General features: G+C 41.5%; 1 protein-coding gene across 4 annotated transcripts in view; it reads right to left on the bottom strand.

The window, feature by feature from the left end:
• Window positions 1-10,274, bottom strand: part of LOC101155158 (protein cornichon homolog 3) — a 64,723-nt gene extending 54,449 nt beyond the window's left edge. For 2 of the 4 annotated variants that reach the window (XR_002293168.2, XM_011491716.3), the window contains exon 1: window positions 9,677-10,271. Coding sequence is in view for 3 of the 4 variants with exons in the window: in XM_011491716.3 (XP_011490018.1) it covers window positions 9,677-9,754 (78 nt within the window). In the remaining variant the exon portion in view is untranslated. Of the gene's footprint in view, window positions 1-9,676 lie in introns of all 4 variants that reach the window. The other 2 variants (XM_020714519.2, XM_011491715.3) reach the window with 2 other exon arrangements.
• Window positions 10,275-25,529: the final 15,255 nt, after the last annotated feature.

The raw sequence follows: 25,529 nt of genomic DNA, 5'->3' as shown, positions 1-25,529 counted from the left end.
GTATCACTTACAAATCAATAAATGCAACAAAGAAACAAAGATTCCTCTGAAAGTGCAGGCAAACTGAAATATCAAGGGATCCGTAAGCCCTTAGAGGCACCTTTGATCAAGCTGATCCTGAAACGTCGCACTTGTCACAAGTCGGGCGCAGAGCTCTCAACGACATCGCTATCACCCGATGAGTTCAGATGAACAAAAACTCTGGTTGTGAAAAATGCACACCTTTAGAGTCAAGTGATCTAATACTTAAATGCGAGGAGCTGGATGGACGAGCGGCTGGTGAAACGGGGAAGAAAGAGGAGAGAGCGACAGACGATGAAAAGGAGAGGAGATTAGGATCATCTGTGGAGCCCCAAAGGGGGTGCAGTGTGCAGTGGAACAATAGAAACAATGGAGTCAGGATGATGGATATGGAGCCGGCAGGGGTTAATTAACACGCAGATCGATGGTAAGCCAAACCGGCTTACCACCTCCATTAACCTTTGGTACTTGATGCCAGAAAGCCAGGTTGACTCTTTGCTTCATTGCAAATGCAATCATTTGTTTCCTCCTGCGCGTTCCGTCTCCCTCAAAAATTACTGGGGCACCTTGAGCTGCTATCTCAGACAGACAGAAACACTGTGGCAGAAGCAGCTTAACCTTAGAGGCATCCATTTTTAGTGCTTTTTATCGGGTTCTCTAAAACCGAAATGAGGATCATTAAATATATATTCCAAACCCATTTACCATCGTCTTTATCCTTTCTTTCACTCCAGTTTTCTGCCCTAATTCTTTACTGTGGTGTGTCAAATATCCCTAAGGTTCACTGCCCATCATCACCGTGATCCTGTCATTCTGACAGAACTATGTTACACTCATGTCTTGCGGGTTAATTAAGTAAAATTAAACCGGAAAACAGTTCATGTGTTTTTTACTGAACAAAGATGGCAGCTTTTGATCCTTGGTATCATATGAACTGTAAACAAAAAGTTTGGTACAAAAGTGTTTAGCTCTGACTCTCCAGTTCCTATAACTCTTTGGGTTCTTTAATCTAACTACACGAAGGACCACATGAGTTATTGCTGACAAAGTATCAGACGTTTTTGAATTTGACCCAATTAAATCGATTGTTGAATGGAATTTGAACTCTGAACTTTTAACTCCGATCCTTCCTTGGGCAGTGAAACCAAGCTGTAGTAACAGGCATAAGAAAACATTTGGAATTTTAACCCTTTTTTGTGGTCTCTCAGCTTTTGTTCTATGGACCATTTTTCTTTAATTACATTTTCACCAAACATCTAAATGTTCACCCTTTTACCGTTTATTTACAGCAGGGGTGCCCAATACGTCAATTGAAATCAATCAGTTAAAATCGCAAGCCATCGAAAATAAATAAACAAATTAGCTATATCGTGTTTTTGGAGTACAAGTTACTTTTTAATGGCCAGGTGTGCCAAATACTTACACTCTTTGGAGCTGGTTGTTTTAGAAATTGCTCGCATACCAAATAAGTGTGGGCATCCCTGATTTACAGTCATAAAACAATTGTTTTAAACTGCTTTTGTAGTTGCTATCTTAATTCTTTTAAGCTTCAATAGTCCCTATTGTTAACTATAGATGTAAATGTAGAGTGAAAGATAGGATTCTTTTTGTTCTTGCCAGGGCTAACCCTAACCCTTATATTTCCTGACTAGCCCTGACTTTTACATCTATTTCTTGCATTTCTCTTGTGCTGTGGTACAGAAAATACACCTGAGTATTTAGTCTACCATGCCTGAGATTTTTCCCAGATCCTTCACATTTCTGAAAAACAGTTTTTCTATACATCTTCCTAAATAAAACTGCCAGAAAGTTTAAAAAAGAAGTGTTGTGGTTCAGCAGAAAGGGCTGTTACACAGGACCTCTGTTGAATCTGCCAAAATCGTGTACTTGTCAAAATCCCAGCATGATGCTAAATCATAGTCCTTCAGGAAGTAACGGTTACTGTGCAGAAGGAAAATGCAGTCAAAACCATCTGAAAGTGAGAAACCAAACAAAAATAACCAGACGCCGATCTGCTATTTCAGTCATCATCTTTGGCGACAAACCGCAGTCAAAGACACTCCGTATCATGACCTTTAAGAAGATCAGTGTCGGGAAAAAAATCCATCCATACGTTATCTATTGTTGGTTGTAGAGCCCAACCCAGTTGTCATTGGGTGAAAGCAGGTTATACCCCAGCGAGGGGCACATGCAGAGATGTGCATTTACACAATCATAATTTTAAATCTCCAATGAACAGTGGTTTTTAAAATGTGGGAGGGGCCTCTGGAGAAGTTGTGCTAAAGAAACCCAGCTGGGATTTAAAACCAGGAGGCCACATTGCTATTGTTTTAAACCAATATAAACCATAACTATACAAGACGTTCAGTTTTTCAATCCTAATCATAACTTTTTTTGTTTTACAGTAAAACATTTTACACCAGGGGAGTCTGAACCTTTCACAAAGAGGGCCATATTTGATGAGTTGGAAATGTGGGAGGGCCAACCATTCCAACTGTTTTACCAACAATACATTGAAAGGAACTATTTAATAAACATTTCTTTCCCATTTATTCCCATTGAATAAATGCATTAAAATACATTGTTTACCTAAGTCACTGTCAATTTGTCCATTTTTTGCACTGTTCTTTCCCTGTTAGCTTGTCACAGATTGCATGTCTTGTCTGATAGTGTCTCTTAATCGTGAAAATGACAACGTAATTCATCCAACTTCAATCAAGAAATCGAACACAGTTTTTAGAAAGTGCTGGGGTCCGATCTGAATAATATTTATTATTGATTCAGCCGCCTAGTGGGCCACTTTTGGTAAGCAGAACTGGCGCTGCGGGATGAAACGACTTTGGACATGCCTGATATAAACCAAAAACTTTGGACCAATGTTGGACGTTTACATTTCCTGTAAGTACAGGGTTCTCTATGTTTAATTTATCTACTTATTTAATTGATCTATCAGAAATTAGATCATGACTCAGTTTTTGTTTTTTGGTTGTTGCTCCTTTTCTGTTTCTAGATGAGCAAAAACCACCGTGTGTTTAGATTTATATATTTAACTGTAGCCTTCATTCTCCCTGAGTTTAGTACAAACATTCCAGCAAGCAGAATTTTTTTGTTTAATTTTACAAAAAATACATTAAAATCTTGTTCAATTTGATGGAGAAAATTTGGAAAGTTTGAACAAAAATGCCCGAAGAGTTTTCAAATCCTTTACTGTTGTGTACAATTGTGCCAGATTTCTAACCAGAACCAACACACACGTGAACAGTGGAACATCACCAACCCAGAGGAGCTGTAGAATTATCTACAAGTGGATAAAGTGTGTAAAATCAAACTCTAAAAACTAAATGAAAAAGACACAATCCTTATAACATTGTAAGCAATACACTATGAGAATGGTCATGTTGGAAAACTTACTAGTACTTGAAAAATATATAGAAATCATTTTCACATCAATTTTAGTATTAATTTGTTTTTGGGTTTTGTTTTGTTTTTGTTTTTTTAGGGGGGGGGTTGTAATCAACAATTGGTTTTGATTGGACACTCAAAAAAATGATGTTGAGTCAAATCAAATTTGAAAATGAGCCATAAATTAGTTAATCAAGATCAAATTGATTCAAACTTTGGGCAGGGACACCCAGTCTTACTACATAGCTGTTATATAAGCAGCTTTTGAATGATTTTGTACAGTTTGGAAAGTCATAAAGGGCAAATAATTATTTGTAAGCTGATCTCAAACCCAACCTTTACCACTTTTATGGAAACAATTAGAGAAAAAAGGACCATCAAAACTAAGTCCAGCTTTTTAAAAGGGATTTCTGAGAGGATTTTGTCAGGAATGACCCCAAACGTGGGGGGAAATAAACCTTCCAAACATTTTGACAAATTTTAGACAAATCATGAACTGAAATGTGATATAAAAGCCTGAAAATGATGTGCAAAATAAGCTAAATAAGGTAGAGGGATGAATAACTGTAAACTTGGTCTGCTATAACAAGGAAAGCAGAGCCTAACCAAATATGATAAAGACACAACCAGTCGACCTACAGAGGCAGCGTTCAGCTGGACATTCCCTGATCTAAATTATGACCAACATCCCAGAATATCCAAGACGCCCCAAATAAAAGCCTGAATGGTGTCAGCTTGATGTTGTCCCTCTGTCCTTTGCCAATCTGCTCATAGATAGAAGTCCAGGTTCTGATCCAACTGACTCCAATCTTCAGAAAAACACAACACAGGATTTTCCTTCTGGAGGAAAAATGAATTGAGATCGTCAGCTTGTTTACCCATTCACCTCAGCAGCGAGCTAGAAATGCTGACTGATGTTTATCATTTATGTTAACATCAATAATTCTGATGTACATGACTTCATTTAAGAGGTTTCTCCCATTATGCAGCTCAACAAACTTTACCCTGCATGATTTGGACATTTTCATTTACAACTTTAAAGTGCTCCTCCACTGCAGACAAAACATTCTGCTAAACATTGCATGTACTCTATATGTGATCTATAGATTACATTCATAGATTACAATAATAGAATACAATCACTACCCACTTAATATAAAGAAAACACAATGTTACATTTCTTACACGCTTAGCCTAACCAAGGTTTTAGTCTAAGTCAGACTTTTTTCAAGATTCGATGTTTCAGGAGTTTCCTAAATAATTGAGATTTCTTCTTTTCTCCAGTCCTGGACTCTGAATTTTAGTTTAAACCCTTCTGAAACCAGCCTCTTGTACATCCATCTTAAGGTTTGATGACAACCAGCTCAGTGGCCTTGTAGTTAGAGTGTCCGCCCTGTAACTGGAAGGTTCAAGCCCAGGCCGAGTCATACCAAAGACTAAAAATGGGACCTAATGCCTCCCTGCTTGACACTCAGCATTAAGGGGTTGGGTTGGGGGTTTGAACCACCAAATGGTTCCCGAGCGCGGCTGTGTCTGCAGCTCACTGCTCCCCCAGGAGATGGGTCAAATGTGGAGAACAAATTTCGCACACCTAGGTGTCTGACATATAGTGGGACTTTAACTTTTCAGATATTTTAAGTTTGTTATCTGACACCTATCATGATTTATCAATCAAGCTTTCTTTATTTTAAAAAAAAAGTGCTTTTCATCCAGCACAACTGAAAGTGCTTTACAATTAAAAACAGACAGCAAAAAACAAACAAGAGAAAAAGTTAAAGTCAATCCACCCCATACACCGCATGATCCCACTTAAAATCCATACAGGCATGAATAAATAACTATAACTGTAGAAGAGACGTATGGTTTGGCCCTGCCAGGAGGGAAAAATATATCGGGAATCTCTTAGGAACGATCGTCACAGCGCCGTCCCACACCAGACAGAAATAGGGTCCACCCAACAACAGTTAGGCTGCAATGTTAGACCCCAGCCGTCCCAGCAAGGGCGAGCATCGCCGCAACAAGCCCAGACCAAACCAAAAAGCCCTGGTCCAAAAGATTTCCACATGGACTGACTGACCCATGTTCAACTGCTGTTAGCATGAAACCCTTCTCCACTTTGGCCTTCACACATTCAACATTTAGATGGTTATTTTCTGAAGTAACGTGAACTGTATGGGGTCAAATTTGAATCAGCTGAATCAAGTGAATAAAAAAACAGTTGGTAAAATAAGATTGAAAAATTTTAGAGAACAAAAAAAATAAGAAATAATATTGTAAACTTGAAAGAAATATTATATATTGAAAAAAATAAGTTTACATTTAAAAGTTAAATAAGAAGACACATTTAAACCTAAAACTAATTTTAAAAAATGACTTCAAGGGAATACAAAAATGCTCTAAAAAGAAGTAATAAATACACACTGTAATGTAAAAAAAAAAAAGTAAGGTTAAAAAAAAAGGTACGGTAAATCCACATTACAGTACTCACTCTAAAAGGAATTAACTAAACTGGTACAAAGAAGCCTAAACCAGAAAGGGCTGCAGAGAACATTTAAATGGGACTGAAAGCAACCTTAAACCGCCCAAGGCTGCGTGAACACAAGGGATTTGAAATTCTATTAAGACTGAAAAACGGCTGAAGACAGACTAATTACAAAAAAACGTGATTCACAAAGATCAAAGTACACATTATAGGGGTGCACTGATGAAAGTGAAGATCAAGACTCCCACACAGACGTCAAATAACTTCCAAATGACACAACAGAAAATAAGAAAAAGAAAAAAATTACAACATTTCATACCCTTCCTGTCCAGTGGTGTATCTTTATATCACACTAAAAAGCTCGATCTGTTTCTGTGCTTGGACTAACTGTTGTTAATAATAGTGCAGAGCTTCTAACAGGATCAAAGGTTCATAAAACAATTTTAATTGTAGAACCAAAACTCCCACAGAGATTATAGGGTAAAAATCTGTTTGACTTGATTTGCTAAAGAATTAATGACTCTGGATTTTGTGTGGAGGTGGATGGAGAAGAGAACTATGTGCAGTCCGGTCCTGAACATCAGCCACTCTCTACACACCACCTACTCCTTCAGTGACAGGCTGCTGTCACCGTGAGGTACTCCACAGAGAAACTGCTCCATCGGATGCTACAACACCTGCTGGGAAAGCAGACGTGAACAAACCTTCCTTCCTCGGTTATCATGTACTTTTCTAATCATTATCCTAGTAACAGAGCACATGTTTATTTCTTTTGTGTGAATGATGTAAATTTTTTAGCCTCTATTTGGTAGACGTTTTTCAGGATCATTTCTGTCACGGATAATCCGTGCTTTTTTGTTTTTTTAAAGAGGATGCCATTGAAAGTTCTAGAAAGTCTACTGAAACATCAGTTTGTTTCCATTAAAGATACAGGGAAACGCCTTAGTCACACCTGCCCTTGCGGCTAGGTGCACGACTGTCTGCAGGCAAAAAATGGGCAAACTTGTACAGGGGCACTCACGTGACCCACGAAAAGTTTCTAAGTCTTGGAAACCTTTGTAAGCCCGTAGAGCCAAAATGTTCATGCACATGTTTTTTTTACAGGCTAGGTCATGGTGAACACTTATGCAACATGCAAGGGTAAAGTAGTGATGCGTTCACACCGAACAATAGTTGCGCCTTTTTTTGGACACGCAGTGAATTCACATTTCAATGCTTGTTCAAAAAAAGTGTTTGTAAACTTGATGTCCCAGAGGTGTGTGGGAGGAGCCAAATATCTTATTTACAATTCACGGAAGACACGGATGATGTTGAGAGATCAGGTTGATTTATTTTGAAGAGCTCTACCAAATCATCTTTCAACACGTCTCCATGTCTGGGTTCATGAGATCATTCAGACACTCTGCCAGAACGGTGAGTTTCACCATCAGAAGCTGCATCTGAATGACGGCACTTTCAGCGGTACTTCCATCTCTATGAACTTGTGACGTTTTTTTTCCTGACCATAGTATAGGCAGTATAAGGCCCTTGGAGGTGTCCATTATCAGAAATTAGTAGACTTCACTGAAGCAACCACCTCTGCTTAAAGTTAAAGTCCCATTATCTGTCATACACGTATGTGAAATTTGTTCTCCACCCATTCCCTGGGGGAGCAGGAAGCATTTGGTGGTTTAACCCCCCCCCAATCCAACCCCTTAATGCTGAGTGTCAAGCAGGGAGGCATCGAGTCCCATTTCTTAGAAAACCGACTGACTCGTCTGGATTTGAACTCACAACCTTCCAGTCACAGGGCAGACCATCACAAAGCAACTGAGCTGAACAGTTCCCATTGGTCAGCTCACACCTCTATGTCCTCCATTAATTACTGATAGTAACCCTTGTGCTATCCTAGGCACTTTAACATAGGGTGTTGGGTCATCTAGACGCACTAGACAGTGCTCTGAACCTTTTTTCTTCAATGATTTGTGATCTTCACTGGTGTCCATGGATTACATGAAATCTTTCCACCTTTATCCACCTTTGTCATGGTAGGAAGAACACGTCAATGTAAGAGTGGGGTCATCTAAGATAGCACAAGGGATAAAGGGCATTATACCTTAAAAATAATTCACAATGCACTTATCACACACACCACAATTGCACATTGCATATGCAATGAGCCCACCAAAACCAGAACTGGACGGGGCTTAAGCAAAAACTGAATTGTCTTGAGTCTGGACCACTGGTCTCCTGCTCCTGCAAGTATTATAGTTTAAAGCTCCACTCCAATCATCTTTTGATCTGTTGTGAAAGTGTTCCCAGTGGTATGTCAATTATGATCGTACCGTTTGTAGGCAAAATTTAAAAAGCCGGTTGTTTTCTGGGACATAGTTTTCAGCAGAGCGGCAGTAGATCATTAGAAATTCACCTCTGAGTTGTGGGTGGGATGTTAGTGCGGAGTTAGCCTGCGCTCATTTCCCAACAGCCATTACACTTTCTCCTGCTAGCATACAGCCCCTCTATCCAATTGTTCAAATGTGTAAAATTCTTTATATGATCCGTTAAATATTTTAAGCTGTCATGAGATTGTTTTAGCATGGCTGTAAACATTTAAGGTAGCCATTTATGGCAGTTTACACTGCCCTTTGCCAAAGCCGTGTATCACGATGACGATAAACTGGAGATTTGTCATGCATGCCTATTTTTTAGCATTTTTTTAAATCACTGCTGACATGACACTACTAACTTCATTGGCTGCATTGAGATGATTCTTTTATTTTGAAAGGAAGTCATCTGAACTTCGGTCAAAAGTTATAACCCATTTATAGTTATGTTTTATTAATGCTGAGAAAGAATATTTCATTTATAGTTATAAAAATGACACCATAAATACAAAGAAGTGTCTTATTTTTCTAAAGGTAAGATTTTGTAGCTCCTACTGGGTTATCAGTGAGTATCAGTAATTGAAGGTTGCAGACCCCTGAACTTTTCCCCTCGTGTTCTATTCAAAACTGAAGATTTTTGATTTTGTCATTCATTTTTATAAGTTTAAAGATGATAAGGAAGGGAGAACCTGTCAAATCAGGGATGTTTGGGCAGTGTCTTCTCCTAATGATGCTTTTTTGGGTGTAAACGGCCTGTTTACTGCACAACAAACGGAAATGCAATGTGGACTCCCGCTGAAGCTGCAGAGCCATGAGTTGAAATGCCTGACTGTTAAGATAAAGGTGCAGCATGTGGAATTTTTGGATGCACAATTTTGTGCATCATTAATCAGCTTCACCATCCAGGACTCCTTATCTCTGTAATTACAGTTAGTGTCATCTGCAGTCGGTTTTCTCAACTTGTTTTCCAAATAGGTCTTTACACAATTCCCTGCACGCCGGAAAGGGTTTCTCCAAGAAGTCAGACTGAGTGTTCAGATCTGGAAAAAATGCGGTCGTGTCAGATTTGTGTGAAGCAGCCTCATTCAAAGGGCAGGAAGGATGAGGAGGGTGATAAACATCTAAGGATGCAGAGCTCCATGACATTGATCCGGAGGAAGCTGCACAAAGAATCCCTGCAAATGTATCTGGGTCAGGGTAAATTGACCAAATATGAGGCAAATTATAAGCGAAGGGTTGGGGATCCTGAAGGTGCAGCAGCAGACACAGGTGCCTACCTGCCTGTTCTGGAGAGAATTCTTTCCCAGATGCACTGCAGCGGGGATGAATCTGGGCACCGTTTACGCACACCTCCAATCAGAAGGGACGAGCGTTTAGAGGGGAATAATAGGAATCCGGATGTACTTACGTGCCATATCGCGAAGAAGATGAGAGACACGCAGAGGACCAGAGACAGCATGTAGCAGAAGGCAGCAAAAGTGAACATAATTGAAGGGGGAGACGGCGGAAAATTCCCCACGGAAGCCCGATCCCACCGAAAAACATCTATCGCACCCCCCAAAAAAAGAAGAAAAAAAGGAGGAGAGGGGGGATGGGAAAGGGGGGTGATTAGGGCTAAACTTCTCACGGCGCCATGGAATGCCACGGCGTTGGCACCATGACTCCCGTTCGCCACAATCGCTGGAGTCCTCTCCAGATGATCGGCCGCGCGTCCTCCCCGCCGCGGCGACGTGACGCTCGGTTCCTTAAATCAGTGCGCTCCGGCTCAGTCCGCAGTCTGCGCGTGGAATCACAGGCGAGCTGCCGCCGCCACCGCTGCGTTCACTTAGAGGAGCTGATGCGCAAAAAGCCAAAGCAACACACGCGTCAGGAGAAGGACTTGGATGCTCCATCCGCCGCGGTCATGTGGGGAACCGCCGCCGCCGCCGTGCGCACGAAGCCTCGCTAGATGCGCGAGCGCAGAGGTGTGAACAGGTGGATTGAAGTGAGCAGCGCGCGTGGCGCGTGCACGCGCACACAGGCAGACTCATTTCCAGCCTGTGAACTCTGCAAGGACTTTGTGCTAAAGAAAAAGATCCAAACATCATTTGGAAGAGAAAAAAGTAAAAAACCGAAAACAATAAGATAAAAAAATCCAGTCCATTAAATTTGTTATTCAAGAAATTAATATTTGGAAAATTATTTTCTTTGGGGAAAAATTGAACTACACAAAAATGTACATATATATAAAAAACTTTTATCAAGCAAACAAGTATAAATGTGTTTGCGTGTTTTTTTAAATTTCTAAATTGAAGCCAATTTTAATTTAGAAAAAGTTATAATGTATAAAATTGACTTTTATTTTTTCTTTGTACACCCAGTAGATTTTACCCATGCTGTCTTCCTCACACGGCAGAGTCTGTCATGTTGTTCCCCCTAAGACAGAACAAACATGATATTGTTGTTCACCTTACAGCCTGTCCCTTCAGGGGTCGACACAGCAAAGTATAGCTTTCCCTGCTTTGCGCGTTTGGCAGGATGCCCTCCTCTGACACAACCCTGTACTTTATGCAGGCTTATGAAGCTACATAGTTAGGCAGCAGTGTAACAGGTCTTGCCCAAGGACCTACACTGGATGAAGCTCATTGCACACCCTGGGAATCAAGCCCTAATTCACCATGTGGCAGTCCGCTCTAGACAGAGCACGATACGATATTCATTCAGGGATGTGTGGGTAGCGTCTTCTCCTAAATATGATATTCATTGTATTATTTTTTTTAAACAGGTGAATTATGATATTAAAACTACTTTGAAAGAAAAGAGCCTCCTTTGTAAAACTCGAAATGTAATGCTCTGAACACACTGGACATGTGTGGCGCGTTAAAGAACACGCAGAATGTGGGTTCTTGAACATACTTCTAGCACAGTGCTCACACAGGTTGGTCGTTACCAGATGCTAGCGCCGCATGTACTTACAGTAATAAAAGAAGTTTGGTGCAAATCTCACAAATCTTGCTCAAGGCTTTTTCTTTCATAGCTTTATACCGATATGACCGATATGAACGACTTGTGGTCATATAATTCTGTGTTTTGAAAATACTCTATCCATACATCAATATCAAATCCGAGTCCCTGATTGGTCAAAGTTCTACTGGTTTAACTTTGATTCAATACAAATGCTTCGTGTTTCATACATAAAACCCAATAACTGACTTTAAAAATTGCTTAGTGACGCGTGAACGCAAGAGCTGAATGCAGAAGCCGTCTGTTTACATAGACTTTTTAGTAAAGTGATCGCACAAACGCACAATTCTGAGCGTATCTGTTATAAAGCAAAATAACTGCCACCACAGAGAACCAAAGTCGATTTCCTCAGGACAGTTGACTTGTTTAAGAAATTTTTTGTTGAAATGCATAAAACTTGCAGTGTCACAGTCCTTAACACCCACAAAGATCTCCTGCACTGTAAATGGCCCTAGTCTGTGTCAGTGCAACTTCATTATGGGGAAGACTGTTGACTTGACAGGTCATCAACAGCCACAAAAGGTCATTGCTAAGCAAGCTGGTACTTCACAGACTGCTGCATTTAAGCATATCAAGAGAAAATCGAGCAGAAGAAAAAAGTTGTTTAGGAAAAGCTGCATCAGCGCTGCGGTAACCACAGCCTGCAGATTTTATACCTCCATCGTGGTCCTCTGGTTTTAAAGAAACATTACCAACAATTTGAAGTTTGTAGTTTTGGTTAATTTTTTTTAGATAATTGAGGTTTTTCTTTTCTGTTTAGATTTTTTTAGCATGTCAGTTAACCGAGCAAAATAATGGTAAAAGGTTGAATCTATACTTTCAAGTTATTATTAGAATAAGCTTAAAGTACAGTCTTTTTCTCTGCTAAACATCAGTGTCCAGTTGCTGTTCAGAGGCAATTTTCTTAAAGTATATAAATGCGTTTGCATGTATAGACTTAAAAAAATGGGATTCTACACAAATCTTTCCATTTGATGGTAGAAGTAAATAAAAGATGAAGATGCAGCCAAGTCATAATAATAGAAAATGTCATGTTTGATTTGACTTTCTTGCTTACTTAATTAAAGTAAATCTGCTGCAACATTGTATTTTATTTTGAAGGAAACTTGTATGTGCTGCTGTCAAAACTAAAAGACTTCAAAATTGTTGTCTATTAAAAAGATCTGTTATAATTCAATTAAATGTGTAGAATTTACATTTTGTAAATGAATAGATTAATGTTGAAAAAAATATAAATAAATTGTAGGGATGAAGTGGGTGGGGCTTGTCGACTCTCGGTCTGTTGGAAACTGGAAAAAAGTAATATTTTTGCCTTAAAGGTTGCAGGTTTAGGCTGTGATTTGCTGGTGTTGGTCCAGTGTGTTTTCTGAAGTTCACAGTCAAAGCAAACATCTACTAATACACAATTAAAGCACTTTATCCTGCCCTCTGCTGACAAATCCTATGGAGACGCTGATTTTATTTTCCATCAGGACTTGACACCTAGTAACACTGATGAAAGGTACCAAAAGTTGGCCCATAATGCTACTGTAGCAGCAGACATGTCTAACTTGAACCTAATATAAGAAATCTATGGGCTTTGGTCAAAAGGAAGATGAAAGACATCAGACCCAACAATGCAGAAGACCTAAAGGCAGACATCAAAGCAACCTAAGCATCCAACAGATGCTGTATGGACCATAATCATTAAAAGTCCAAGAAATGAAAAATAATCAAAGCACTGAATCTGAACAATGTATGAGTTTCACTTTTTCAAAGACTGATGTATTGAACTGTTTTTCAATGTTCTTCTTTTGTAGACATTAATAAAACATTTGTGACACTAGAAGTAACAATTATGAATAAAATAAAAAATTCACAAGCAGTACAAACTGAATTAAAAATATAATTTTTATATTCAGTAAAAGTGGTTTACAACAGGCAGGCTTAGGTGTTGAAAGCCATCCTGAAACTCAGGCTTTAAAGACCCTCTCGAGTTTTTAACATGTTCTTGCCCCCTTTTTTTCATGAAGGAGGGCATTTTTAAAGAAAATCAAGATTAAAATTGTGTTTCTGAGCATTTCGTCTTTCATATCGCGGTGAATCAAGAGCAAACCATACAATGCCTTTTAAAAAAGCTTGCAGTTGGAACGTACAAACTACAGTTCGCGGGCCAGCTCTCTGCTGCGCTCCATTCCAATGCATCCACTTCCAGACAAATATATGCGTGTACATCTTTATTTTTCTTGTCCAAACTGGAATCTTGATCTAGGGTTGTGAGGGGCTGTAAGTTAGCAGAAGAGAGTGTTAACAAAGGCATGATGGGAATTGAGCGTAGGCTTACTCCATGCTAACAGTCCCGCCCACAAAACAGAGGCAAATGTCTAATGAACTCCTGACGCTCTGCAGACACGATGTTGTAGAAAAAAAACATTATTTTTTTCTTTTTGCTAAAAACAGCCTAATCATATTTAAAACAGCATTGGAAATGCTTTTACAACAGATCAAAAGATATTCGGAGTGGGACTTAGAGCTGTGATTTAAGCTCTTGTAGGTTGTTAGTGATGGTAAAGGTCTTATGGTTGAAAGTTCTGGAAGCAAAGAGCAGATTGGCTGAATGCTCTTGCCCCAACGGTGGAAAGACCAGCAGATGGAATGAGAGGGGAGAAGCTGAAGATGATCTCAGAGTGTGAAACCGTAAATGGAGTGGAAGGAGATCAAAGAAACAGGGAGGGGCTGAGATGGGAAGAGTTTTAAATGAGAGGGAAAGGATTTAGAAGTCTGTTCTGAACTGGACTGGGACACAGTGAAGCTGTTTTAAGATATGAAAGATGTGTTCAGTTTGAGAAAACCCAGACTTGGTCTTAGATAGTATGAAAGGGAGGACGGAGATTTAAACTGAGATTGGTAGGTGGATAGAGCTGGGCGGAATATGGAAAGAGATTAAAATAAATGCTACGTTTCCCTAAAAATTTCGGGGGGCAAGTGGAAGAACACTGAACAAAAGTACAAACACAACACTTTGTTTTTGCTCCCATTTGACATGAGAGGAACTCAAAGATCTGAAACATTTCCTACATCATTTTTTCTAAAATCTTGTTTTCAAATCTGTCTAAATCTGTAATAGTGAGCACTCCTCCTTTGCGGAGAAAATCCATCCCACCTCTCAGGTGCGCCATATCAAGACGCTGATCAGACAATGGGATTATTACACAGGTGTGCCTCAGTGAAATCTGTCACGACCGACCGGAATCAGATCGATACCCCAATGAGGACGACAAGCATGCAGAAGAGCTTCCCTGAGACGGTTTCTGCCAGTTTATGATGATATTCTTTGATTATGCAAACCAAGTGTTTAAGCCGCTATCCGATTGGCTGGTGTCAGACGATCTTGGAGGTGAATTTCCTGGATATGTAGGTCCTGGGCTGATGTGGTCTGCAGTTGTGCGGTTAGTTGGATGTACCGCCAAATTCTCTCAAATGCCTTTGGAGACAGCTTCTGGATGGTTGTGTCTTGGCTCCTCCCTCATCCACGCAGTCTGTGGGGGAGGCAATCAGGTGATTAGCGACACCTGTCTCCCTTCCTTTATTAGGAGCTGCAGTGTCAGTTTGTCTCTACCTGCTCCAGGATCAAGTGCTCTGTTCATGCCAACCTGTGTTTCTGTATTGGACCAATCATCTACTCTGGATCCCCTGATCTACTGTACAGGTCTTACCCCAGCATCCTTGGCCTGTGATGTTTTCCACTGCAACTCAGACAGCCCGGAGTAGATTCTCACTCGTAACCCTCTGTCGTGCACTCACTCCATCCATGCCGTGGCTTAATCAGCTGATCCACATTAATGACTTGTCACAGCCAAATAAGACTCAGATGTGGTCCTGCTTGACTGCATGTGTCTCCTGCCTGAGTCCCTAACCATCTCTCCTTCCTAGTGCCTGTGTGCCCCCTGCTGACCAGAGGCTGTTACCGCTCCTTGTTGCTTCAGAATTCCTTGTCCTGCCTGAACCAAATGAACCCTTCTGTACTCCTTCCGTGCTTGTGCTCATTGGGGTCCAAATAAAACCCTATCAGGTAGAGCAGAGGTGTCAAACTCCTGTCCTCGGGGGCCAGTCTTCTGCTGGGTTTCCAGAAATCCTGCCTTATCTATACCTTATTCCTCCAATAGTGTGCTCCCTCAAGCTGTGCAACATCCATTGTGCTTAGTGATACAACAGAACGCCAGTCTAATGCACACCTGTACAATAATCCAATTGTCTAATCAGCATCTTAATATGGCGCACCTGTGATGTGGGATGGATTATCTCAGCAAAGGAGAAGCGCTCACTATCACAGATGTGTAAACAAGATTTTAACAAAATTTTGTGTTTGTTGGAAATGTTTCAGATCTTTCCGAGGTCTTAAAAAGACAGAAGTAAAAACAGAAGTGATGCGTTAATATTTTTAGTCAGTGTAGATCTTGGGAAAGTTTGACAAAATAAAGGAACTCCAATTTGAATAAGGAAGTGTGTATTTTTTGTCAAATCCAAATCACACAAAACAAAGGTTTCCATCTAAAACCTCATAATTACCATCTTTTGGTAATTATGTGTTGTGTGTCATTGAAATAATTCTTTTTCCTGCATCTACACTTTTTTGTATCAACTTTTGTAAAAGAAATCACAAGTTTATCATTTTTTTTGTTTTATACCATATCCTTTTCATTTTCATCTTATAAAGTTTCATTTTTAAAATAAACACTAAAGCTTAAATATGGAGGGATCACATATGTGTGACTAAAACCACGTTTCAAGTCAAACTCAGGAGTTGCTCTCATTTTGTCTTTAATCTGTGAAACTGAGGCCCCCTCCTGGTGATTCACTCCTGTTTTAGCTTGAATCACAAAGTCAGATTTATTACCTCATGATACACAGCACACAAAGTCTGTTCATGTTTTTTCCTTTATCAGTGTTTTTTTTTTTTTTTTTTTTTTTTTTTTTTTTTTTTTTTCTTCTAACTTGTCCTGTCCAACAGCTAGGCAGACAGATGAGAGCTGAGGGCCTCTTGGGTTGGACATATTTTACTTTAACAAGAGGGGTTATTAATCTTCAGACAAACCAAAGGTATGTCTGAATAAACCCCTTTTGTAATTGAGGCCAAACTTTATTAATTTCAAACATGTCTGAAAATCTTTGGTGTTGGACCGGACGGAAAAGGAAAGAGGGGAAGAAGAGAGAGGGACGTTAGAGAGAGGGGGGGTAGGGGGTGATAATAGGAGGGGAAGGGGGATAAGACCATGAAGCAGCATAAAGCAGCAAGTTTACTGGTTGTTAATCATTATGGTAAGGTTCAAATGAAAAACAAAACAAAACAAAAAAAAAAGGGCGGAGCCTGTCCACACACACACTCAAATGTTATAAACACACCTGTTAGTTGCAAAAATGTCCACCTGTCGACATGTACACAAAACAGATAGTGTTCACACGCATACTTATGCCTTAAAACCAACTAGTGTGAAATATTTCAGTCATTCAGTCTGTTGAGCTAACACCTGTGCTCAGGTGAGTGTTTATGTTCTTCTAAAATGGATGGTGGAACGTGAAAAGAAGGAGGGAGAGTGCCCAGCCATCCCCACCCCAAGACCCCCACCGCACCAGCAGCGGCAGCCGGAATCCCCCCAACGCCACACGGGAACCGGCAGGGAACAACCGCCGCCCGGGCGACCAAGCCCGCCACCCAGGCCAGGGCCAGCAGGGCCGCCGCAAGGCCCCCAGAGCCAGAGAGCAGGGAGGCACGGAGGGAAAGAGGGCGCCGCCCCAGCCCAACCAGGAGAGCAGCCCCCCCGCCGCGCCGGGAGAACCCAACGCAGGGCCCCACCGGAGAAGGACGCCCACAGCCCCAGACGAGCACCCCACCACCACCCAGGAGTTCCGGGCATCCCCCCGCCCCAACCCCAGGTACGAGCCAGGACCCCCCAAGGGAGACCCACTCCGCACTCCAGGCAGCCATCCGCCCGGCCCACGGTTGGTCCAGGGAGGAGCGAGGCAGGGGCCCGCCGCCCCCGCCCAGAAGGGGGGAACCCCGGGGAAAAAAGAGGGCCCACAAGGGGTGTAAATATGGCCCGACCAGGCTCGGCCACAGTTGGAAATTTGGCGGGGCCCAGCACTCAGGAGCAAGGACCAGAACCCACCCCCCAGGGACACGAACACCCCCGGCTCAGATGTAATGTGAACCCCCCCACCGCGCGGAGAGAGCACCGCCGGGCCCAGGAGGCCAGCACCCCGGGGACACAGCCGCCGTTGCAAAGGGGCCCGTACCCCCCACCAGGGAAGAGGCAGGGGACAGATGGTCCTAGGTCCCACCTTCCTTGCAAAATGTGTGTGCGTGTATGTGTGTTTGAGAGAGTGTGTGTGTGCATGTGTGTGTGTTTATGTTGGGATGTATATATTGAGGGGGGAGGGGTGTGTGTACTAAGGGGGGGTGCGGTTAAAATTGGCGGGTAGGGCACTAAGGGGACGTCTCCTGATTACTCACAGTGACGTCCCCTCACCCTCCCCACCAAGGGGCCCTAAATGTCTAAGGTGCGGTTAAAATTGGCGGGTAGGGTGCTAGGAGGACATCCGCTGCTTGCTGGCAGTGATGTCCAAGCACCCCCCCTACCAAGGGCCCTACATGTCTAAGGTGCAAATAAAACCGAAAGAGGGGGGGGCCCACTCCATACGGCAACCACAGGAGGGGGGTCACTGCCTAGTAAACCCCCCCCCCCAAGGCTCATCGCAGGCTAAGCCCCCCACCCCCTCACCCTATTATGAGGTTATATGAGGAAGGGGGTAAGTTGGGGACAGATGATAGACTGTCCCCCGGTGGTCAAACAGCCGTCCCCCGCCCCCCCCCCAGCAAGGGGGCCAGGCCCACCCAGCCCCGGGGCCCCACCCCCGGAGGCGCAGACACCCCAGGCCCAGCACCACCACCCCCACACAGAGAGAGGGGAGCCAGAAAGCGCCGGCCCCCCCCGGAGCAAGCCCAGGCCCCCACCCCCAAACGCCGGCCCTAGAAGAGCTCTGGTCAGGCCTCGACGGGACCGAGGCAGCCAACCGGCCGGGGAAACCGCCGATGGCCTCAGCGGAGACCCCGACCCGTCAACCCCCCCTGCCCCGTACCAATAGTGCCCCCCCCCCCCTCCCCCAGAATGCCCCCCCACAGGACAGGGCCGACAAGACCCCCACCCCACCCCACCCCCAGACCCCGCAGCCGAAGCGGATGACACCCAGAGCGACCGGGGGCCCCAAGAGGGTTGTCCCGTCCCGCCCCAGAGCCAGGGAAGGGCCGATCCCAGCCCCAGGTGTAGACGGGAAGCCCATCCAGCGCCGCTGGGCCCCCCCCCCCCGAGCAGCGCCCCCCGCCAACCCCCCCCAGCACAGGCAAAGGGACCACCCCCCCAAGCCAAGCCAGACCACCACCCCACCCCCCACCACGCACCCCCACAGCCAAGCCCAGAGGACCACGCAGCGCCCCAGGCCGCCCCACCCAGGCGCCGGACCCGACCCCCCGACCAACGGAGCCCCCACCACCCCCGGCCAGGCACCGGAGGCCCCGACCCCCACCCCGGCCCACGGCAGAAGGGCAAGGAGCAGCGACGACCATGCCCCCCCCACCCCCTAAGTCACGGAGTTAGCTATGGGAGACCAGAGAGACCGAATTCTTTCAAAGTTACTTGAACTTTGGGCTGACGTTTTTTCCAAGCTGATATGATCAAGCAGCAGATTTCTGTGTTGACTTATATTTATATTTTTTTTGCTTTTCCAATTTATTAAAATAGTTTTTTTAGCAATGCAAAGAGTTATGAAAATGATAGATGCTAATCCTCCTTCTACATCGATGGCACTCATGTCACCAAGCACACAAAGTGACGGTGAAGCTGTGATTGAAACCTTAAGCCAGACTGATAGATCGGCACATACCTGCTGCCAGAGAGCCTGGACAGGCGTGCAGAACCATAGTGCATGCATGTAATTGTCGGGTAGATTACTGTCACAGTGCTGACAAATGTCTGAGCTACTGAGACCCATCTTGAACATCCTCTGTCCAGTGTAGTAAATTCTGTGAAGAGTTTTGAAATGGATTAGCTGCAGATTTGGATTTTTTGTCATTTTAAAGGTGTTTAGACAAAGTTCTGACCAGAAGCTTTCATCTGTGCTGATGCTCAAATCCGCATCCCATTTTGTTGTCGGAAGTGAAATATTGTTATCTAAATTACATAAAAGTTTGTATATTTTGGAGAGAGTTTTATTCATTGAGAAATTGATCAGAGTGGTAACTACATCTGGTAGCTTTAAATCGTTGTCTCTGTATTTAAACTTTTTAGTAATAATTGATTTAAGTTGCTGATATTCCAAGAAGTTATATATTCCGTGTTTGTCTTGAAGTTCCTGGGGAGTTATGAATCTTCTATTAATAATTATGTGCTCTAGTTGTTTTATGCCCCCTGCTTGCCAAGCTGGGAAGTGGATAATTTTTTTGTTTATGAGGATGTCTGGGTTGTTCCAGATGGGTGTCATTTTGCACGGTTGAATTGATGATTTTGATATTTTGAGAAATTCCCACCAGGCTGTTAAAGTGGCATTTATATTAATACTTTTGAAACAATCCTGTCTTTTAACTATTTGACTAATAAATGGAAGATCTGACAGGTTGATCTTTCCACATAACGCCTGTTCCAAGTCTAACCATGAGTTGGTTTCTGGATTATTTTTTAACCATTTTAAGATGTATTGTAATCTATTTGCAAGAAAGTAATTGTGGAAGTTAGGTAATTCTAATCCTCCACAGCTTTTTGCAGATTTTAAAGTTTTTAGACTAATTCTTGCAGGTTTATTGTTCCATAGAAAGCTTGATATGGATGAGTCTAATGTTTTGAACCATTTTAATGGCGGTTGTGTGGGAATCATTGAGAAGAGATAATTAACTTTGGGTAAGATTTTAATTTTTACCGTGGCTACCTTGCCCATAAGGGACAAAGGCAGGTTGGTCCAGCGTGTTAGATCGTCCTGTATGTTTTTCAGTAATGGGGTGTAGTTTAGCAGCACCAGTTCTGATATTTTGGGGGAAAAATAAATACCTAGATATTTTATATTGCCTGATTTAACTGGTATTGTGAGTCCTTGCTCCGCATTACTGTTCAGTGGTAATAAAACAGATTTATTCCAATTAATGGAATAGTCTGATATAGAAGAGAATTCATTAATGATTGTTGCCGTTTCATTTACAGAATGTATATTACTTAAAAACAGTAATATGTCATCTGCATAGAGACTAATTTTATGATGGCTGTGTTTGGTTTTAATTCCTTTAATACTCTCATTCTGTCTTATTGCTGCAGCTAGAGGCTCGATAAATATTGCAAAAAGAGAGGGGGAGAGTGGGCAACCCTGTCTAGTTCCTCTTCCAAGAAAAAACCTGTTGGAAGTCTGTTTATTAGTTCTAACTGATGCATTGGGGTTGTGATATAATATTTTGATCCAATTGATGAATGATTCTCCAAACCCAAACTTATGGAGGGCAGCAATGAGGAACTTCCAGTTTACTCTATCAAAGGCTTTTTCAGCATCCAGTGATAGTATAGTCATTTCCTGGTTTTTGATGGTGGCAAAGTCTATTATGTTAACGAGTCTGCGGACATTGTCATCCGAGTGTCTGCCTTTGATGAATCCAGTTTGATCAAAGTCAATTATGTGAGGAGTGACTTTTTCTATTCTCTGTGCTAGTGCTTTGCAGATAATTTTTACATCTGCATTAATTAAAGAAATGGGGCGATAGCTTGAAGGACTCGTGGGGTCTTTGTCTGGTTTTAGAAGAAGGATAATGTTGGCAGAGTTCATGTTAGGTGGTAGAGATTGGCTTTCATTGATAAATTTTACCGTTTTATAAAACGTTGGTGCCAGTTGTTCCCAGAATTCCTTATAAAACTCTGCAGGAAAGCCGTCAGGCCCTGGTGCTTTACCATTAGGCATAAGTGACAGAGCTTCATGAAGCTCAGACAACGAGAGCGGAGAGTCTAAATTTGTGATTTGATCTTCGTTTAACTTGGGCAGGTTTATATCGTTGAGAAATGAGTTGATGCTTTGTTCTGATGGATTGATCTGTGGAGTGTATAAGTTTTGATAAAAGTCTTTAAACGCATTATTAATTTTTACCGGGTCATGGGTGACATTCCCTGTTTGGTCCATAATCGAAGTGATTGTTGATTTTTCTTTATTAATTTTAAGCTGATTAGCTAGAAATTTGCCAGATTTATTTGAGTTTTCATATCTTTCCAGTCGAAGCCTTTGTATCTGGAATTGTGTTTGTTTATTGATGATGTCATTTAACTACAGCTTTAAATTTTTCAGGTCCCCCAGTATGTGTTCCTGTGCAGAAGCAGCATAAGCAGTCGCCAGAGTTTTTATTTTATTTCATAATTCTAATAAATCTGCTTTCTCCTTGCGTTTTTTATGCGTTGAATAAGAGATGATTTTCCCTCTCATGACTGCTTTTGCTGCTTCCCAAAGAATACTTGGTGATATTTCAGAAGTATTGTTGAATTCTAAGAAGGTTGCCCACTCTTTTTTAAAGAATTCAATAAATTCCTGGTCTTTTAACAGAGACGTATTAAACCTCCAGGTTGAACCCGAGGGTCTGGGTACTTCCCTTGAAATAGTAACAGAAACTGGTGCATGGTCACTGATAATAATTGGATGAATGTTGGAACTTTTAATTTCTTTCAAAAGGGAGTTACTGACTAATAAATAATCTAAACGAGATTGTGAATGGTGAACTGGAGAAAAAAAGGTGAACCCCTTAGTGCTTGGATGACATGAGCGCCAAGCGTCACAGAGACCCAGATCATTCATGTACTGCTTTAGAATACTTGCAGACTGCCATGTACGCTGGTTTGCTGCTGTGCTGAGTCTGTCAAGTTCAGGGTCCAAAACAAGGTTGACGTCTCCTCCTATAATGATTGTGGAGTCAGAGTGAACTGAGAGTGAGGTGAAAAATCTGTGAAAGAAGGAAGAGTCGTCGAAATTAGGACCATAGATGCTGGCGATGCAAAAGTCTTTATTCTGAATGGATATATTAATGATTACAAATCTGCCTTCTGGGTCAGTAACTGTATCCTTATGAGTAAATGTAACATTTTTATTAATCAAAACTGCAACCCCTCTTTGTTTGGAGTTGAAACTGGCAGAATACATAGCTGGATACTGGGAACAGCACAGGAGTTGACCAGCTGATAAAGATAAATGGGTCTCCTGCAGCAGAGCTATATCTGCTTTAAGATCATCCAGGTGATTTAACACTTTCAATCTCTTTGGCCCAGAACCAAGTCCACGCACATTCCAGCTAACGATGTTAAGACTGTTCATAGCTGTTCTAACCGGGAGAGTGCAAGGCTAAATAGTGCGTGTGCCCGTCCGTGTGCGCGTGCCCGCTGTGCGTACCTGCTACACTGACAAGCGCTATGCGTTGTGGGTGAACGTGTCTTGGCTGTGAGCTGCATGTTGCGTGCGTCCTGTGTGAGCCTAAGTGAGGTTTTTGCAGTTTATCAACGTGTGTGTGCGGGATCGCGTGTGCATGCTCTTATGCGCGCTAGTATGCGCGCGCGCCCGTTCCGTGCATAAATAAATACTCACCGTGGTTGCGTTGACTTTACCTGATTCACATATGAGGACATGGGAAGGGGGGGGGACAAGAGAAAAGAGAGAGGGGTTGATTATTTTCTCTTTGGCCATTCTTAAGAAATTGAAGCTTCACATAAATACAACGAAAAGGTCTGTTTTTTTCTCTCTCTCCTTTTTTTGTTCAATTCTGCAACGATTTCTTTGTAAGACAACTGTGAATAAAAAAAAACAAAGACAAAGAAAAATGTGCTTTTTATTTTTAAAGAAAGCAACTTTTTAGCATTTGTTCGATGCATCATTTGACAGTAATTAAAGAATAGGTGAAAGTAACATTTTTAAAATAAAAGATGTATAAACAATTGTTGTTGAAGAAATGGTTGAGCATTTCACTCAGGCTCCAAAGATCCAAATCTACTTTAATTGTATGTTTAACTTGTTTTAATAATTTTGGAAAAGGTTTATGGGAGAAAAAGGTCATTTTTCCATTTATGACACACAAAATACTAAGAACGAACTTAGGTCTATCTTTAATAAAAACATCACAAATTTTAAAAAATTTACATATTTAAAAAGAAGGACAAACATCCAAAGGACTGAGATTTTTGTAAATATTTTCAGACTTTTCATACACAAAACTGGCAAGTTTTGCCAGATAGCGTCCCCGTTTTCCAGCCCCGTTTACATATTTTCACGGGAACTGGTCGCTATATGCGTTTCCGAGCCCGGTGTGAACGTAGTATTAATGTTCGTCAAGACTGAGACTTTTTCTCAAGTCTTAAGTGTTTCAAGTCAATTAAAGTAAGTTAAATAGACACATATTTTATGTAACCTTCAATAATTGTATAATTTTTTACAACAAAGCAAATCCTTTAAAAAAAGTGTTTTACTCTACAGTCCAATCTAAATAAATTAAACTTTGAATCTCAGAAACCTTCAACTGAAAGAATCTTTTGCACTTCTTATATCTTCACTTAGAAAATGCTAACTTTCATCGCTTGACACTGATTGGCTACTATAAAGCATAACCCTGTTCTTAGCCAATCATATTTGCTTATTTGCTGTTGTTGCAGTCTCCCATTATGATTGAAAGACACTAAAACATCTAGTAATGCACCATGTTTCACGTTTAGCAACAGTAACAGCGTCTTAAAAACCAAAACAGTCATTAAGTGGATTGGGCCGATGCGAAAAAATGTAGAAGAAAGTGCTTAATTAAAAGCTCTATAGAGCTCATTAAGTGTAACATGGTGTATCTATAGCTTAGCAACATTAAACTGCAGTGAGTGCAGGTAAAAAAGAGAGAGAAACTTATATCTAACAATTTTATCACCCTGTGGGGGCTTAGATGCCTCCTCACAGTCATATGTCTGATGATAAGGCATCTTTTATCAAAGCTGTTTCATGGTTTTCTCGTCTCCCAGCTACAGGATTGCATGCATTGGAACAGCACACCCCTGCAGCACCACCATCACAAAAAGTCTAAAATTACACAACCGAGAGGGGAAAAAGGTTGCAAGGGTTTTATTCCCGGGTTTTTAAGAGCCAGCCTTTTTACATGATTGTTCTTGCAGATGGACAAGCATGACAGCCGTGCAAACACACCTATTCCTCCAAAGCCCGCTGAAGGATTTGCATGTAATTAAAGTGGCTGCGAGGGCACAGTTGCACTGGAAACACACAGTCTGGGTCTACTCGATAAGCTATGATTCAAACACCTTTTACTCCTTTTAACATGCATGATGAGAGGAGGAGTTGCATGAATGTTTTCACCAATAAACGACTTTTTATAGGTTGAAACTGAAAAGATAATCAAACCACCCATCTTCTCTTGATTTTAATCCTGTTACAGAATATGTTAACGCTGTGTTATTATATGTATCTTTTTAACCTTTTTGATACAGGCATTTCTAGGACCCTTATTTCATTAGCATGATCCAAACTTTCTGTAAAAACCAATTGACTATGACTTGGTCCATGTTTTTTGCCCTGTAGTTCATTATCATTCCACTAGGGGAAGTAGAAGGGCCTTCTCTGCTCATTTCAAAACCGCTACTTCCGTGAAATCTCAAAAATACTTTTGGAGGGAAAAGGTTTTTGCTAAATTTAAGCGTGTTATTGAAAACAAATGCCAAATTTGTTGACAATCAATTTTTTATGATACAGTTACACCATGTTAATAATGTGTGTATCAAATCTGAGACAATGGGTAAATTGGGTGTTTTTTGTTTTTTCCTGAAAGCTCATGTCAATCTTTTTGCATCTTAAACTAACAATGTTGTCATCAAAAACCTACCAAATTACCAAACGTATTGTAACTGATCATATCCATATCTCATTAAATTATGATATTTCAAAAGTGTTCTTCAGTTTTTTTGATTCTTTACAAATAGATCTATAGGTAAATCAGGTGATTTATACACGAGATCACTTTCTTTTAATATGTATTTCTAGGCTTCAAAAGCAGAAAAAAATTATACTGTACTATAAGGCGCACCTAAATGCCATAATTTGTTTCAAAAACCAGCAGAGCATCTTATAATCCGTAGCACCGTATATATGGCTTCATTCCGGTTGTGTACTCCTGTTGAAGCAATTTTTAGAAGCACATGGAGCTCTATCAAAATATCATACTGTCTGTTTTTTTT

Source organism: Oryzias latipes, chromosome 24 (assembly GCF_002234675.1).
Source record: "Oryzias latipes chromosome 24, ASM223467v1".
Taxonomy (NCBI): Eukaryota; Metazoa; Chordata; class Actinopteri; order Beloniformes; family Adrianichthyidae; genus Oryzias; species Oryzias latipes.
This window is presented reverse-complemented; position numbering and strand designations above follow the sequence as displayed.